This window comes from Brachyistius frenatus, unplaced genomic scaffold (genome assembly GCF_029030835.1).
Source record: "Brachyistius frenatus isolate BFR_SWC_R1_liver_20210118 unplaced genomic scaffold, ASM2903083v1 Contig_273, whole genome shotgun sequence".
Classification (NCBI taxonomy): domain Eukaryota; kingdom Metazoa; phylum Chordata; class Actinopteri; family Embiotocidae; genus Brachyistius; species Brachyistius frenatus.
Genome location: NW_027210872.1, coordinates 15,001 through 32,500, shown reverse-complemented (window position 1 = coordinate 32,500; position 17,500 = coordinate 15,001). Strand labels below are relative to the sequence as shown.

General features: G+C 44.7%; 1 protein-coding gene across 5 annotated transcripts in view; it reads left to right on the top strand.

Annotated features, from left to right (window-relative positions):
• LOC138634713 (microtubule-associated serine/threonine-protein kinase 2-like) overlaps nucleotides 1-17,500 on the top strand; it is a 95,985-nt gene that overhangs the window by 65,152 nt on the left and 13,333 nt on the right. For 4 of the 5 annotated variants that reach the window (XM_069721808.1, XM_069721806.1, XM_069721804.1 and 1 more), the window contains exons 5-7: nucleotides 1,894-1,925; nucleotides 7,672-7,908; nucleotides 14,215-14,306. In XM_069721808.1, the coding sequence (XP_069577909.1) occupies nucleotides 1,894-1,925; nucleotides 7,672-7,908; nucleotides 14,215-14,306 (361 nt within the window). The remainder of the gene's footprint in view (nucleotides 1-1,893; nucleotides 1,926-7,671; nucleotides 7,909-14,214; nucleotides 14,307-17,500) is intronic. The other variant, XM_069721809.1, reaches the window with a different exon arrangement.

The following is a 17,500-nucleotide window of genomic DNA, read 5'->3' as shown; positions in this document are numbered from 1 at the left end:
TTTTTAAATGAAATGAAACGTGTTAAAATCGTCTTATAATAAAAGGAGACACAAATAAAGGTAAAAAAAATGAAGCATCAACAGATGATATTTCAGAAACTCTTTGATTCCTGCACTGCAACACAAGAATATGATGTGTAGTCTGTTTTTTCAACAGTTAAAACATCTGTTTCCAAATGTGTGAGATTATTCAGGATTATTCATCCTGCATCTTCCGTCTTCGTCTTGAATCTTAAATTTGAAGAAAAACATATTTTACATGTTAAACATATTTTAAAGTCGACTAGAAGTTCAGATGGAAGTTTTAAAAGTTGATGAAACAACAGAGAGCTTCTTTGAAAAGGAGCTGGAGACACTTCCTGTCCTCTGGATCTGCACAGCATCAGAGACACTGGTTCCAGTCGGACTGACAGGAACACACACACACACACACACACACACACACACACACACACACACACACACACACACACACACACACACACACACACACACACACACACACACACACACACACACACACAAAGACGCACACACTCTCTCCTCCAGCTGAACTCCATTAGGTCCATTAGCTCATCCGTACAGAGAGATGAAGAGATGGAGGGAGCTTATCGGACTCTGATCACACAGACATCGCACGCAAGAACACAGTGTGTGTGTGTGTGTGTGTGTGTGTGTGTGTGTGTGTGTGTGTGTGTGTGTGTGTGTGTGTGTGTGTGTGTGTGTGTGTGTGTGTGTGTGTGTGTGTGTGTGTGTGTGTGTGTGTTTACAGAATGTGATGAAGAGATAGAAACTCTTGTGTCTCTGCATGCTGTCGTCCTCGTTCTTCCTGACGTGTTGTCGGGAAGCTGCTGCACTCAAACTATTAATCCATTTGTCTTTTTATATATGTGTTTTACTATATGTGTATATTTTCTACAAATTTAAAAACAAAATAATTGATTAACCCAGGAACTAATTGGCAGATTATTACACTTTATTTGTAGCTGTAATCAGTTAGTAAATGTGTGAATATTTCCAAGGATGACGTTTAAAATACGCCCCCAAAAAAAGGATATATGTGACTATGTAAATGTGTGTGTGTGTGTGTGTGTGTGTGTGTGTGTGTGTGTGTGTGTGTGTGTGTGTGTGTGTGTGTGTGTGTGTGTGTGTGTGTGTGTCTTGTCTGTCTGTCTCATGGACCCTGATGAAGGTGTTAACGGTGTTAAAAAAAAAAAAAAAAGTAAAACCAGCTGTTGACCTACTTTGAAAACCTGGCAGCACCCTGTGGAAAGATCTGAGGACCTCACCTGCACACACACACACACACACACACACACACACACACACACACACACACACACACACACACACACACACACACACACACACACACACACACACACACCCTGGTATTGTCCAGATGGTGCTCTCCAGGCAGGCTGTGGTGTAGCTGGTTGTGTTGCACTTTTTTCAGACTCAAAATGTTCCCCTTTATAATCTCATTATGATCATAACAACTCTCCGCTGCCCTCTGGTGGTCGCTCTGTGAAGGTGCAGCGCACGAAAGAAACGCACCTTCTCATTCATGGACTTTTGTGTTTTCTGCCTGTGATTTAAAGTAAAGAAGTTCAACAAGTTCAAACTTCTGTTATCAAGAAACAAATAAGATTGTATGATTCTTCTTCTATAGTTTTTCTTCTTAAATATTTAACTAGTTTAGCAGTGATTTTTATAAAGCATGGTGTGTGTGTGTATTTGTATGTGCATGTGTTGTGTCACAGTGACACCTGCTGGTCAAACAGCTGCACTGACGCCCTGAAACAACTCATCTAATGATAAAACTGTCTGATTGTTTACCAAAACATGTTAAAACCAACAACTAACGTGTTTTTCTGTGTGTTTGTGTTTCAGAAGGAGCTGAGCCTTCCCAGAAGAGGCAGTTTGTAAGTACCCATCATGCACTCTGTCCACTCTTTAAGCTTTAAGGCTGCAATGCAATGAACCAAACACAGATACACACATGGTGATGTGGTGTAACGTGTTGCTGCTGCTGAGTTTATTCAACTGTTTGTCTGCTTCCTGTTCCTTTAAATCAGACGAGGAAACAGAGTCTCGTATGTTAATTGGTGTTAAGTTCTACATGGAGAGCTTCCAGTGGAGGAAAAGGCCACCGTGTGTGTGTGTGTGTGTGTGTGTGTGTGTGTGTGTGTGTGTGTGTGTGTGTGTGTGTGTGTGTGTGTGTGTGTGTGTGTGTGTGTGTGTGTGTGTGTGTGTGTGTGTGTGTGTGTGTGCGCGCCCAGAACAGCTGAGCATCCCACTGTGGACAGATACGGGCCTATTTATGTCTGTGTGTGTGTGTGTGTGTGTGTGTGTGTGTGTGTGTGTGTGTGTGTGTGTGTGTGTGTGTGTGTGTGTGTGTGTGTGTGTGTGTAGAAACTACAGTCGGACACTCGGTGGTGGTGCTGCTGGAGGATGATGTCATTTATTCAGGGGGGGAGGGTGTGTGTGTGTGTGTGTGTGTGTGTGTGTGTGTGTGTGTGTGTGTGTGTGTGTGTGTGTGTGTGTGTGTGTGTGTGTCCCTGTTTCCCCGTTTTCCCCGAGTGACCTAAAACAGCCCAACAACATGCCAGGAACACATCACGTTGTTACGTTGAAGTGTCACCCGTTGGTTTGTGACCATATTTGGACGAGCTAGGGGAGGAGCAAACAGACACGCCCCCAAAACCAGGTCTTCTTGAATCTTCTTTTCTAATGAATGAGGGATTATTTTCAGATGGACCTCCAGAAAACTAAGAAGAAGGAGTGACTTTAGCTAACAACACCGAGATAACTGATGGACACATTTGATTCACTTTGGATTTGATGAGAGAAGTTGAATGGGAGTCTATGGAGCCGGAGGCTTTTTGGAGCCGACCTCTGGTGGCACTCGCTGGTATTGCAGCTTATTTTTATGAACACTTTTGTCCAGAGAACAAACAAATCAAATTACGCTTTTATAAAATTACTCAAAGTTGCAAACAGAGAATTTTTTTAGAGAGAAGAAATAAGAAAAAAGTAATAAGATAAAAAAATAAAAAAATAAAATGCTTTTAGTCCAGTGATCGAATACTTTGATTGACAGTCGTTATTGTTTGTCCAAACTGGTCCATCCATCTGCACCAGTAAGTTTTGGAGGTGAAAGGTCAGAGGTCGCCGGTGACCTCACAAAACACCTTCGTTGGGTCGTAACTCAAAGATTCGTCGTAAAAACGAAAGTGATGACATTTTTTATGACTGTGGTCAGATACTGAACTGGTGACACACACACACACTCACTCACTCACTCACACACACACACACACACACACACACACACACACACACACACACACACACACACACACACACACACACACACACACACACACACACACACACACACACACACACACACACACACACACACACACACACACACACACACACACACACACACACACACACACACACACACACACACACACACACACACACACACACACACACACACACACACACACACACACACACACTGCTGCGTAATGACATTCTCGTGTCCTGCTGCTCCGACGTCAATCCAGTAATCACAAATTAACAGAACTCTGTGTGTGTGTGTGTGTGTGTGTGTGTGTGTGTGTGTGTGTGTGTGTGTGTGTGTGTGTGTGTGTGTGTGTGTGTGTCCATTGTTTTTGAATTAACAATCTGGCATGTGAGCTGCATTTAGCCCGTGAGGGTCAGCGATGTCCTCGAGCTTCTTGGAAACCAGATTAGAGCCGGCGAGCGGATGGACAGCTGCTTTTCCTCGTCTTCCTCCTCTTCCTCCTCTTCCTCCTCTTCCTCGTCTTCCTGCTCTTCCTCGTCTTCCTGCTCTTCCTCCTCTTCCTCGTCTTCCTGCTCTTCCTGCTCTTCCTCTTCCTCCTCATCTTCCTCTTCCTCCTCTTCCTCATCTTACTGCTCTTCCTGCATCTTTAGATTTTAGTTTCTGTCCATCATAAAGTTGTCTGCAGCCAAAAGGACTGATCGTACAAACGTTCATCAACTGGAGGCGTCTTTACTGATATTCTGTTGATTAAACCTACTTTACGAAATAAAGTTTAAAGTTAAACAATTTTAACATTGAAAAAATATTTCAAAAGTTGGTTAAACGTGACAGAATCCTTAAAAAAAATAATAAAATAACAAAAAAATTAACCTTAACATTTTTTTTAAATGTCATTCAGATTGCTCTGAATTTTTTTCACTTCTGAATTATATAAAAACATAATCTTCATAGTTTAAAAAAAGAAGCTAATTTGTAAGTAATTGCAAAATCATAAAAGAGAACAAGAGTTTGTGTCTTTAAAAGTTGTTTAAATGTCATTAAAATTAACTGATTAAAGTGATTAAAAAAATATAGACAAGTTTTTAATAAAAGTTTCTAAAGAAAATAATTAACGACAAACCGTTAAACCAGAAAGACTCTTTAATCATGTTTTTAATTAGATTTGAATAATTATTGATTACAATGAACAGCAATTATTATTATTATTATTATTATTATTATTATTATTATATTATACCAGATCATGTAATTAAGAGTTTACAAAAAGCACTGAAGGGAACATCTTTTCCTTCTAGTCGTCATTATCCCCCTCCCTCTCTCTCACACCGTCCCTCCCCCTCTGTCTCTCCGTCCCTCCCCCCCTGTCACTCTGTGCCTCCCCCTCTGTCTCCCGTCCCTCCCTCTGTCTCTCTGTCCCTCCCCCTCTGTCTCTCCGTCCCTCCCCCCTGTCTCTCTGTCCCTCCCCTCCCTCGGCTGGGTGTCAGTCCTCTGTCAGTCTTCTCCTCTGACAGTCTGATCACAGTCAGACTTCCAGGAACTGAGGGGGGGATTAACGGGTCTGTACCCAGGGAAGGCTCTCTGTTCCTGGGGCCGTGCGGGCAGCAGCGTCCCTCTGAAGGTCCTGGTTCTGGTCCCAGTTCTTATCCTGGTTCTGGTCCTGGTTCTGGTCCCCGTCCTGGTCCTCTGTCTCCTCTGACATGACGGATCTCTTGACTCTCCTGGATGATTATTTTCATGGACGTCTTTGTGTCTTTTTGACTTCGGATCATTCGCTGGAAGACAAAATGAAGAAAGAAGAAATCCCGGACGACTCTGTGTGTGTGTGTGTGTGTGTGTGTGTGTGTGTAGGACACACTATGTGTGTGTGCTCTCTGCACACTGTGTGTGTGTGTGTGTGAGTCAGCAGGCCCGTTCTTGCTGCTGAAGGAACACTGCAGCCCAGATACCTCACATACCTCCGTGTGTGTGTGAGGAGATAAGAGCTGACGACACACACACACACACACACACACACACACACACACACACACACACACACACACACACACACACACACACACACACACACACACACACACACACAGGTCATTGTGTCATACGTGGAGGTGCTGGGGGGGGGGGGGTCTCAGGTGTCGGTCCGTGTTTGACGGACAGATGAGCCGATGCAGTCCAGTGGATTATTAAAGATTACAGCTGAGCCTTTTGTCCCGGGACACAAGATGAAGAGGAGGAAGGAGCGATCGGGAGCCCCACACCTCCACCTGCAGTAAGAGTGTGTGTGTGTGTGTGTGTGTGTAGGAATGCAGGTCAGATTCATATCAAGGCAGTCAGGGTTGTGGATCTTTTACTCTTCTTTCATTTGCAGCTGCGGTATTTTTTATACAGGTTAAAAAAAAAAAATCCCCCCAAAAATATGTAATAATTCTCATAAATCAAAACAATCCAGTTTATTTTCACGTTTGCAAAAAAAAAATCATAAAAATATTTAGATTATTAAAATATTTGCTGATTCAATTTCAGCTCTAGTTTTGGTCTCATTGCAGGAAATAGATTTATGTTTTTATCCATCTCTGAACAATATGTAACAACAATAGATGCTACAATTTACTAAAGTTCAGTAAACGCCTCTCATGCAGGCTATTGGAAGACGCTCCAGTTTACAGATGTCCTATAAACGCCTCACATGCAGGCTATCGGTAGATACTATAATTTACTGAAATTTCATAAACACCTCAAAAGCAGGCTGTCCAAAAATAGCTGCAATTTACAGATGTTCCGTAAACGCCTCACATGCAAGCTATCAGTAGACACTACAATTTACTGAAGGTTCTTAAACGCCTCACATGCAGACGATCAGTCGATGCTCGCTGTGTGCACACAGAAGCCTTTAAGCACTCAAACAGGTGTGAGATCAATGATGAGTCTAAGATATATAAATAAATAAATAATATAAATATGACGTAACTCGGTATGAGCTCACTGACGTCGATGAGATTTTTACCTCTCAGGTGTTTAAAAAAAACATTTTTCAATCCAGTTACTCCTGAAGATTACAACAAAACATGATGTTTTTATTGTCTATTTTTAGACTTGAACTATGAAACCTCACCATAGTGAATATAGGTAGTGAACGTACGTCCTGAGTCACGGAAACATGAGGGGGAGTCAGAGGGAGAGAAGTCCTTCATCAACACACACACACACACACATGTAAAAGTCACATCAGGAGGTTACTAAAGTAACTCCAGTTCCAACATTTGATGATTACGATGCAGTGACGTGTGGTTAAATTAAATCGTGTCATTTTCCCTCCGTCCTCAGGTGTTGATTATAGCCTGTAAACAGCTGTTGAGTTGCCCCCACCGATAATTAAAGTCCCTCCCCGACATAAATGTTGGTGTTGTGGAGAAGTCGAACTCTGCTGAGTCGGCAGATCTGCAGTTTCTCCGTCTCAGCGGAGAGAACCCGAAACCTCAGTTCAAAGTGCTTCACGGATGATTGACGGGCCAATAATAAGACACACAAGTTGTATTAGAAAATTCTAATAATTTAATAATCGTCATGATAATAACAATAATAATAATAATTAAAATGATAAAACACCGTCTAAAAATAAAACATACAGGACATACAGTAGTACTATAAAAAATAGTAGATTGAAAGCTAAAATAAGAAACAAAAAATAAGATAAATGAGCAGCTGACTGAGATAATGAACAGTTAATTAATAATAAAAAGAAAAACTTAAAGACAGTTTTCATTCGGTGTCTTTTCTGCAACGACCACCAGGAGTCACAAAGACACTTCAAACAGCTGCTTTCACAAACTCAATGATCAGTCAGGCCTCTTCTTTATTTCAATTAGTTGAATTAGATGTTCTAGTTTCTGGGACTTTTGGAGGATGATGACAACACAGAGACGTCTTCAGAGGAAATGTTGTTTGGTATAAATTGGGAACGTTGAGTTTGTTAGTCGGAGAATCCGTTTATCGCCGGTTAATTTGGATCGTTCTGAGTTTAATTTCAGGAAAGTGTTAAAGACTAAAAAACATTTTTAAGGTTTAATCTGGAATCAGAGAAACTTTGAAGGAAAAATCTATTTCTATCCCTAAAATCGTCCAGCTGGCGGTCAGAAAGTTAAAGATCACGGATGATTGGTTTCACTGTGTGTGTGTTTGTGTAGTGCCATCACACACACACACACACACACACACACACACACACACACACACACACACACACACACACACACACACACACACACACACACACACACACACTCCCCCTTCACGCCTCCCTCCCTCCCTCTCTTCATCCCGTCTTCCTCTCCCTCCCCTTTCTGTCTTGGCAGAATCTGGTCGCCGGCTCAGCTGCGTTGCCACGGCAACAGCAGCCTCCTCCAGCACCTGCTGTCCCCCACTTCCTTTCATCCCTCCGTCGTTCAGCCCCCCACCACCACCACCACCGCCCTCTCTCCCTCCTCCTCCTTCTCCTCCTTCCCCTCCTGCTCCTCCTCTCCCTCCCTCTGCCCCCCCGACGGCCCTCTGTCTGCCCCCGTGCACCAGCGAGGAAACCCCTTCCTCTGGAGGTAAGATCTCCATCCTCACCTTGTGTGTGTGTGTGTGTGTGTGTGTGTGTGTGTGTGTGTGTGTGTGTGTGTGTGTGTGTGTGTGTGTGTGTCAGCGGTTCAGTTTCAGAGGAAGCATCAGAACGAACAAACGAGTCGTGTTCGTCTGAGAGACTCCAGAAAGTTAGTTTTTGAGTTTTCGCACCTTAAAAAGTCCAAAACGAAGCTTCATGTTTGTGTTCGCTATCGGTGGGCGGGACGTCGTATCGTCAGGTTTACCAATCAGATCGATCAGATCCACCTGCTGGCTCCTCCCCCAGCTCGTCCAAATATGGTCACTTCCTGCTTTCAAACCGCTCCGAACTAACAAGATGGTGACGGAAGAAAAAGGTTTAGATTCTGCTTCCTTTAGTGAAAGTAGGATAAAGTTCCTGTAACATCACCTGTAGTGTAAAAATGAGTAAAATTATAACATAATATAAACTAATATAATATAATGTAATGTAATATAATATTAAATAATATAATATAATATAATATTAAATAATATAATATAATAAAAACAGCTGATTGACAGGTAGATAACTGATATGATTCAGGAAACATGTGTAAACTGGAAACCAGTCAGCTGAGCTCCACTCAGAAAGAGAGGAGGGAGGAGGAAGGAGGAGGAAGGAGGAGGGAGGAGAGCGGATCAGAGGGAGGGAGGAGAGACACCAGCAGCTCTCTCTCTCTCTCTCTCTCTCTCTCGCCCGCTGGATGTTGACAGGTGGAAGCCGGCGTCCTCTGTTTTTAACCGCCTCCTCCACCGGTCGCGTCGCGCCTCCGTCAGCATGTCGGACTCCTTCTGGACGGTTCTCTCCAATTTCTCTCTGCCGGAACGCAGCATGCTGCGGCGCTCCAAGAGGTACACGGACCTTTTATATTTCACCTCCTCCTCATCCCTCCTGCTGCAGGCATCCCCCTTCTCTTTTTCATTTTCTGCCCCCCCCCCCACATCTTCGCTTTCCCTCTCCTCCTAATCGTCCTCCTCCTCCTCCTCCTTCTCCTTCTTCCTCCTCCTCCTTCTCCTTCTCCTTCCTCCTCTTCCTTCTCCTTCCTCCTCCTCTCTGCATGTCATGATCCTCAGCAGGAGCAGCTCCGACATGAAGGTCAGCTCACTGGATTTGGGTTTTTGGGTGGATAAACAGGGACTGTGTGTGTGTGTGTGTGTGTGTGTGTGTGTGTGTGTGTGTGTGTGTGTGTGTGTGTGTGTGTGTGTGTGTGTGTGTGTGTGTGTGTGTGTGTGTGTGTGTGTGTGTGTGTTTTCCTCAGTCTGCCTACAGTTTACATGTTTGTGATGAAGTCCAGGTCGGGCTGAACTGACATCATCGATTCTTCTCCTTTTTTTCTCCTCTTCCTCTTCCTCTCCTCTTCCTCTCCTCTCCCTCTCCTCTTCCTCTCCTCTCCCTCTCCTCTTCCTCTTCCTCTCCTCTTCTCTCCCTCTCCTCTCCTCTCCCTCGCCTCTTCCTCTCCTTCTCCCTCTCCTCTTCCTCTTCCTCTCCCTCTTCTCTCCTCTTCCTCTCCCTATCCTCTTCCTCCCCTCTCTTCTTCCTCTCCTCTTCCTCTCCCTCTCCTCTTCCTCCTCTCTTCTCTCCCTCTCCTTCCTCTCCTCTTCCTCTGCTCTCCCTCTCCTCTTCCGCTTCCTCTCCCTCTCCTCTTCCTCTTCCTCTCCCTCTTCCTCTTCCTCTCCTCTTCCTCTTCCTCTCCTCTCCCTCTCCTCTTCCTCTCCCTCTCCTCTCCTCTTCCTCTTCCTCTCCCTCTCCTCTTCCTCTTCCTCTCCTCTCCCTCTCCTCTTCCTCTTCCTCTCCTCTCCCTCTCCTCTCCTCTTCTCTCCTCCTCCTCCTCTTCCTCTCCTCTTCTCTCCCTCTCCTCTTCTGCTCTCCCTCTCCTCTCCCTCTCCTTTTCCTCTGCCTCTCCTCTTCCTCTCCCTCTCCTCCTCCTCTCCCTCTCCTCTTCCTTTCCTCTTCTCTCCCTCTCCTCTTCCTCTCCTCTTCTCTCCCTCTCCTCTTCCTCTGCTCTCCCTCTCCTCTCCCTCTCCTTTTCCTCTTCCTCTCCTCTTCCTCTCCTCTTCCTCTCCTCGGTGTCCATCAGACTCAGAAGTGGTCTCTCCAACAGGAAGGAGGCACAGACAGATCTGTACTCACTTTGAAGCAGCAATTTTCTTCCTCCTCCCTGTAATAACAGTGGTGGCTGAAAGACACACACACACACACACACACACACACACACACACACACACACACACACACACACACACACACACACACACACACACACACACACACACACACACACTGCTCGGTGTCACCACCTCGTGTCATGGGTGTTTGTCTCAGCGGTTGGGAAGTGAAACAGGAGGGACGTCTCCATAGCAACAGGCTCCGTTAGGTTTTGGATCGGTGCGGGTTGAAGCCGAGCTGTAATCAGAACAGAACCGATCCGTCTGCAGGACGAAGGTGATCTGAAGGTTGGGAGGAGAGTTTAGCTCCTCCTTCCTCTCTTTTATTTCCATTTTCACCAAACAGAAGTTCTTATTTTTAGCTCGTTTTCAGCTTTTAAAATGATTCTATATTTGCATCGTCGTACTGTCACGTTCATTTGAAGACTTTAAGCAGCGCAGACTGACTATATAATGTGTGTCCTGGTATTGATCTCTGTAACATCTGCAAAGATGCACGTAAACCTCCCTGCAGATCTGTTGGAGGGAAGATCCGACAGAGAAAACAGCTTACGTGCAGATATGGAGGTTTGATTCAGTCCAGATGTTGATGAGGATGACTGCTCTGAATTATTCATTCATATTTTCAATGTGTTGGATCCACAGACTGAATATAAAACGTGATCGTAGCTTCCACGTCTGAAAAATGAGGCCTTCAGCTGCAATACCAGCGAGTGCCACTAGAGGTCGGCTCCAAAAAGCCTCCGGCTCCATAGACTCCCATTCAACTTCTCTCATCAAATCCAAAGTGAATAAAATGTGTCCATCAGTTATCTCGGTGTTGTTAGCTAAAGTCACTCCTTCTTATTAGTTTTCTGGAGGTCCATCTGAAAATAATCCCTCATTCATTAGAAAAGAAGATTCAAGAAGACCTGTGTTTGGGGGGCGTGTCTGTTTGATTGACAGGCCTGTGGTGCAGTCAGGTTACAGCTATCGGTGGGCGGGACGTAGTATCGTCAGGTTTCCAATCAGATTGGTCAGATCCACCGCTGGCTCCTCCCCCAGCTCGTCCAAATATGGTCACTTAGCAACATGAATTTTTTCTTACAGTAGTTTTGAATTTTGTCTCTTCTTCTGGAAGTTTAAGAAAAGACAAGTGTGTGTAAGGTGCTGCAGGGTACCTTACACACACACACACACACACACACACACACACACACACACACACACACACACACACACACACACACACACACACACACTGCCCTGTGGGCCGTCACATTGATTTCCTGTGGTGGCTGTAACCCTCAGTTCAACATTATTGAGTGCACTGTGGGAAATGAGTTTGATTTGATCCACATACACTCACCTCGGTCTGTTTAGAGTGTTTGTCAGGTGTGTGTGTGTGTGTGTGTGTGTGTGTGTGTGTGTGTGTGTGTGTGTGTGTGTGTGTGTGTGTGTGTGTGTGTGTGTGTGGTGGTTTAGTTGGACAACGCCCACACAGCTGTTTGCTCCCCGTCCTGTCAGCCTGTCGCAGCTTCAACGACTCCTCTGAGTTTTACAGAAGCACGGTTATTAGATTTTTATATGCAGCTGTTCATCCTGCAGGTAAACACACACACACACACACACACACACACACACACACACACACACACATGATGTTAGCGTGCCGGCGCTGTCAGCGTCCATTTGTTCGTTTAAGATGCTTTCTTTACATTCAGACCCGTTTCCTGTCTTTAGACTCGACAACAGGTCAGTTTGAGTTTTACTCTCTAACGACTGAAGAAATATTCTTCTGACGTTTTGGTTTTCTTACTCTGGACGTCTTTATGCTCGTTGCCGAGCCGCAGGATGAAAGCGGGCAGAAAGTTCAGGACATTTTACGAACCCGGCAGCTGTTGTTGTTGTCCATTACTGAAGCTGCAAAAAAACACAGGAGAAGTGTTGATTTCAAAAACAAAAACAAAGTATGGAAGCCTGAATATACAACGTTCAAAACAAAGTTGTATTTATAATTTAACATAACTGTGAAAAATGCTCCTGATACGCTTCATCAACGGCAAGAAATAAAAGAACAAGCTATTAACGTCACAACAAAAAATAGTGCTCAATAAAGGGACTTCATCAAACCTAATAAAATGTTAAAGTGAGAGGTGTTAAAACAAAGTGCAGTAGAAGTAAATGCATGAAGAGAAGTTTTATAAAGTTTAATCTTTAAAGTAAAGAACGCGTCATTAAAACAGTTACGTTAAAAAAAAAAGCTTTTTTTAAATCTCTGGAAAGTGAAACAATAAACTCAACGTCTGAGTTTAATGACTCTGACATGTGCTTTAACGTTTATCGAGTTTATTTTTGAAGGAAGCCACTCGGAGACGACCTGAACAGAGCAAATCTGCCGGGCAGGAAGTCAAAGACAATCCGGTCAATTTTCAAAATAAAACACTCGAGAGGAAACTCCTGATCGTAAAACACTACATCAGCGTCTACTACGAATCATGAATAATGAACTGGACGGGTCCTGAGACGGAGCCCTGAGGAACCTCGCTCAGGTCTGAGCTTCTGTTTGTTGTCAGATGAACAGATGTGCTGCAGCATAAAGAGACATCGCAGCCTTCCTCCTCCGTCTGTAATTTCCTCCGAGTGAAGCTCTCTCGCCTCGCAGCTTCAGAGTAAACAACCGAGGTGGAAAATAAAACAGTAAAAAAAATCTTGTGAGCTGGACCTGCTGGAGACGTCGTCGGGTGCGAAGACTCGCCGCCTCATTTCCTCCTCGTCCCGTCTGTCGGGGACGGATGTCAACGCTTCGGAGCAGATTGCTCTTTTCTCTACAAACCATCTTCTCTGCACACACACACACACACACACACACACACACACACACACACACACACACACACACACACACACACACACACACTCAGCTCAGATGGCAGCTGAAGTCGACCTCACAATAACAGTTCAGCCATTCGTGATGGAGCGTTTTTTTTGTTATTATTATGAAACTCTTGAATGGAAATGAAGGAAAAAAACAAAACCTCATTTCTTAGTGTGGAATTGTGAAACAACACCGAGATAACTGATGGACACATTTTATTCACTTTGGATTTGATGAGAGAAGTTGAATGGGAGTCTATGGAGCCGGAGGCTTTTTGGAGCCGACCTCTAGTGGCACTCGCTGGTATTGCAGCTGAAGACACTTCTGGATCAGAACCATTTTACAGACCTGGATGCTATGAAGTCTTTAATATTCAGTCTTGTGGTCCACTATCATCTCTGAACACTGGCGTCTGAAGGGTTTTATAATGGCTGCTGTTGTCGTTTGTTACAAATAACCTTTAATGTCCTGTCTGGGCTGCCGTAGTTTCCGCTGGAAAATGATGGAGTGCTCCTTGTTTTGGTTAAATGAGCTACATCAGTGGTATCGGTGGTGTTTATCTGTGTCACCGCCGTCCTCTGGTGTGAAGGACAGAGTGTGTGAAGCTGTCACATCCGTGAGCTCACACACACACACACACACACACACACACACACACACACACACACACACACACACACACACACACACACACACACACACACACACACACACACACACACACACACACACACACACACACACACACACACACACACACACACACACAGATACACACACACACACACACGCACAGACACACACACACACACATGCACCGGTGCGTGTGTGTGTGATGATGAGATGTGCGACCGAAGTGGACACCTGCTGGTATCGGGGGAGGAGAGGGGTCTGACATTTTTGGAAACAGTACAGATGACTGACTTTAACATTCATGCCAGTGTGTGAGGTGAACGTGTGTGTGTGTGTGTGTGTGTGTGTGTGTGTGTGTGTGTGTGTGTGTGTGTGTGTGTGTGTGTGTGTGTGTGTGTGTGTGTGTGTGTGTGTGTGTGTGTGTGTGTGTGTGTGTGTGTGTGTGTGCCAGCAGAAGGCTTGGTTACATCCCCGGAGGAAACGATCTGTGTGGTTCATTGCTTCAAAGCTCCTTCAACTTCCACCTTTCTGTAAATATTCTCTGTAATCTGAAGGTTTTTATTTCATCTTTAACTTAATTCGCTGACCTGAGTGTTTTTTTTGTTTTTGTCCTCAGTTGTCGGGCGAGCAACAGGAAGAGTCTGATTGTGACGTCCAGCACCTCCCCCACCCTGCCGCGACCACACTCACCTCTGCATGGACACACAGGTAACACACACACACACACACACACACACACACACACACACACACACACACACACACACACACACACACACACACACACACACACACACACACACACACACAATCCAAAGGTTTCAGACAGTTCCTGTTGAACGCAGCACAGTGATGAACTCTTCCTGTTACTGTTAGAGTTTTTTCTTCCCACTGTCACAGTTTTTCAGCAACTTTGACTGGTTTCCAAAAAAACTAAGTTTCCTTTGACCTCTGACCTTTTGACGCAGCAGTCGTTTAATAAATTAAATGAACGGTGAACACTCATCTACACTGAAGTTGCAGTATCACCTGTATTTGCAGCGCTCGTTCGTTCCCTCTCTTCTGAAGGGTGTGTGTGTGTGTGTGTGTGTGTGTGTGTGTGTGTGTGTGTGTGTGTGTGTGTGTGTGTGTGTGTGTGTGTGTGTGTGTGTGTGTGTGTGTGTGTGTGTGTGTGTGTGTGTGTGCCTTAGCAGCAGGTTGAGTTTGTATTACATGGAGTCCTGTTGTTTATTATCACACACCGACGAAGCTCATTAACAGCTCTGGCTGCTCAGCCGGATATTTGACAGACGCATGAATGTGGAGACGACAGACTTCAGGTCGTCCTCACTTCCAGCACGGTTTACCTCCCTCTGGTGTGTGTGTGTGTGTGTGTGTGTGTGTGTGTGTGTGTGTGTGTGTGTGTGTGTGTGTGTGTGTGTGTGTGTGTGTGTGTGTGTGTGTGTGTGTGTGTGTGTGTGTGTGTGTGTGTGTGTGTGTGTGTGTGTGTGGTGACAGATGAAATGCTGAAATGCGCGCTGACATTTTTTTTGTCGAACACGTTTGACAGCATGTAAGACAAGGCCCCCCCCCCCCCCCACGCCCTACACACACACACACACACACACACACACACACACACACACACACACACACACACACACACACACACACACACCTTCATAAGTAAAGAGAGATGAGATGACGAGCGGTGATATTGATCGATGGTGACTGAAGGACAGCGAGCGAGACGATCGGAATATAAATAGGAATAAAACCGGATCGCCGACAGCGACTCAATGCAGCCGGGTTTATGAGATGGAGGAAAATTCACAATCATATCTGACACACACACACACACACACACACACACACACACACACACACACACACACACACACACACACACACACACACACACACACGTCTCATTTCCTGCTCAGGGAAATAATGGAAGTCGCCGACCTGTCAGTCAAACACACACCTGAACAAATCTGCTCCAGATTGGATTGTGTTCAAGTTTATGCTGTTTTTCTTTTTTTACAGCAGTAAAAGCTACAAGAATTCAGACTTTTTCATGTATATTTGACCAAATATCTAAATAATATCTGCTAAATTAAAAGCATCCAATCTGGCAACCCTGCAGACTCTTTTTAAAGTATTATCAGTGGGAGAAGACAGAGTTTAAACTGGAGCACAGGAAGTCTGAGCGAAAGGAGGCGGGGTTTAAACTGGAGCACAGGAAATCTGTTTGAAAGGAGGCGGGGTTTAAACTGGAGTTTAAAAAGAAAAAGGTGATTTGTAGTTGTGATGCTGTTATAAACCTGACGGTTTGGATCTCTGCTCTTTAATCCAGAACTGTTCTCATCAAACATTTGTTTTAAAATCTCCCTAAATTGTTCCCTGACAAAGTAAATGTGCAGCACTTTGATATTTGAAGATATTTTAAGCTGACAACGGACGGGAAAAAAGAAAAATCTATTTCAGGCTTCAGACTGAGGGGATGAAAAGAAGATTTTTCTTCTCACAAGTTTGACTCTAATATAAAACCTGAGACTTTCAGAGTATAAGCAGCATTTAAAACATCAGAGAGGCGTCCGTGGCGTTGCCCGTTCAGGCCCGCGGTCTGGTATCAATGCCCCCCCCCCAATTCTCCATTCTGCTGTGGCTGCAGTGTTGCCATGGTAACGCTGCCACCAGCCTCACGCAGTCCACCGTCTCTCCGCGTCCTTCGGAAAACATTTTTTTTAAATAAAAACCATAAAAGGAAATATAAACACAGCTAATTAAACACATCACGAAATGAACAGTTCTGTTTTATCTCTCCGCCGGTTCAGCAGCAGATTCAGAAGCAGCGTTTGCGTCGGACTACAAGCTGAAATAAAAAGTCTGATGTCATCGCCAGATGATTAATATTCAAACCTGCTCCTCAATCTGTGGCTCTCATCACGGAGCCGTTTACTGTTAATCACGTGGAGATTCCTGGAGGTCCGACGTCCTGACGAGGACCCGTCCTTTTATTAAAGGCTTCTCTCTCATCATCACTTTCATGATCGTCCCTCTTCCCCTCCGTCGATATCTCCATCCTCTCTTCTTCTTCTCTTTTCTTTTTCTGCCCCCCTGAACTTTCCCGTCTCCTCCCGGCTGACAGCGAGACGTTATTCCGTAAAGGTCGACGGATGATTGGCGGCTCTGACGTCTGATGACTTCCGTCTTTCTCATTTGTGACTGAAAAGGGCACAGAGAACATTTTACATCGGCATGTATCTCACGTGCTTCTGTTCCACGTGTTTTGCTAAAGTAGGTCACCGTCGCTGCAAAAAAAAGCGAAGCCGCTCGAGGAGCTTCAGCTTCACATTTCACTTCCCTCCATTGTTCAGGCTCGTTATATGAATCCACATCGTGATGTTTCACCTTCACACAAAAAACCCAACAGTTCTTGTGTTTCTTGTCAGTCGCTCCTCTGGAGGTCACATGACCGTGGTGAGGTGATGTTCGTGGTGTCATGAATGATTGACGGGTGGTGCTGGTACCGCTCAGATCCGTGTGACCGGCCTGCAAACACACCGACGGGTGAAAACCGAACTACCGATCGTCCCCAGAACAAGACGTTCATCGGTCGTTGTGGTTTTTTTGATGCAATTAATAGAATAACGAACTTATCGATCCAACCTGCTGGATTCATATTAATATATTAATATAAATAAGTACAATAATGAATATAAAAGTACAAAAACTTCTGACTTAAAAGTGGGTTTTTTTATGACCATATTTGGATGAGCTGGGGGAGGAGCCAGCAGTTTGACCTGATTGGAAACCTGACGATACTACGTCCCGCCCACCGATAGCTGTAACCTGACTGCACCACAGGCCTGTCAATCAAACAGACCTTTATCACACGTTTCAAAGGAAATACTTAAATC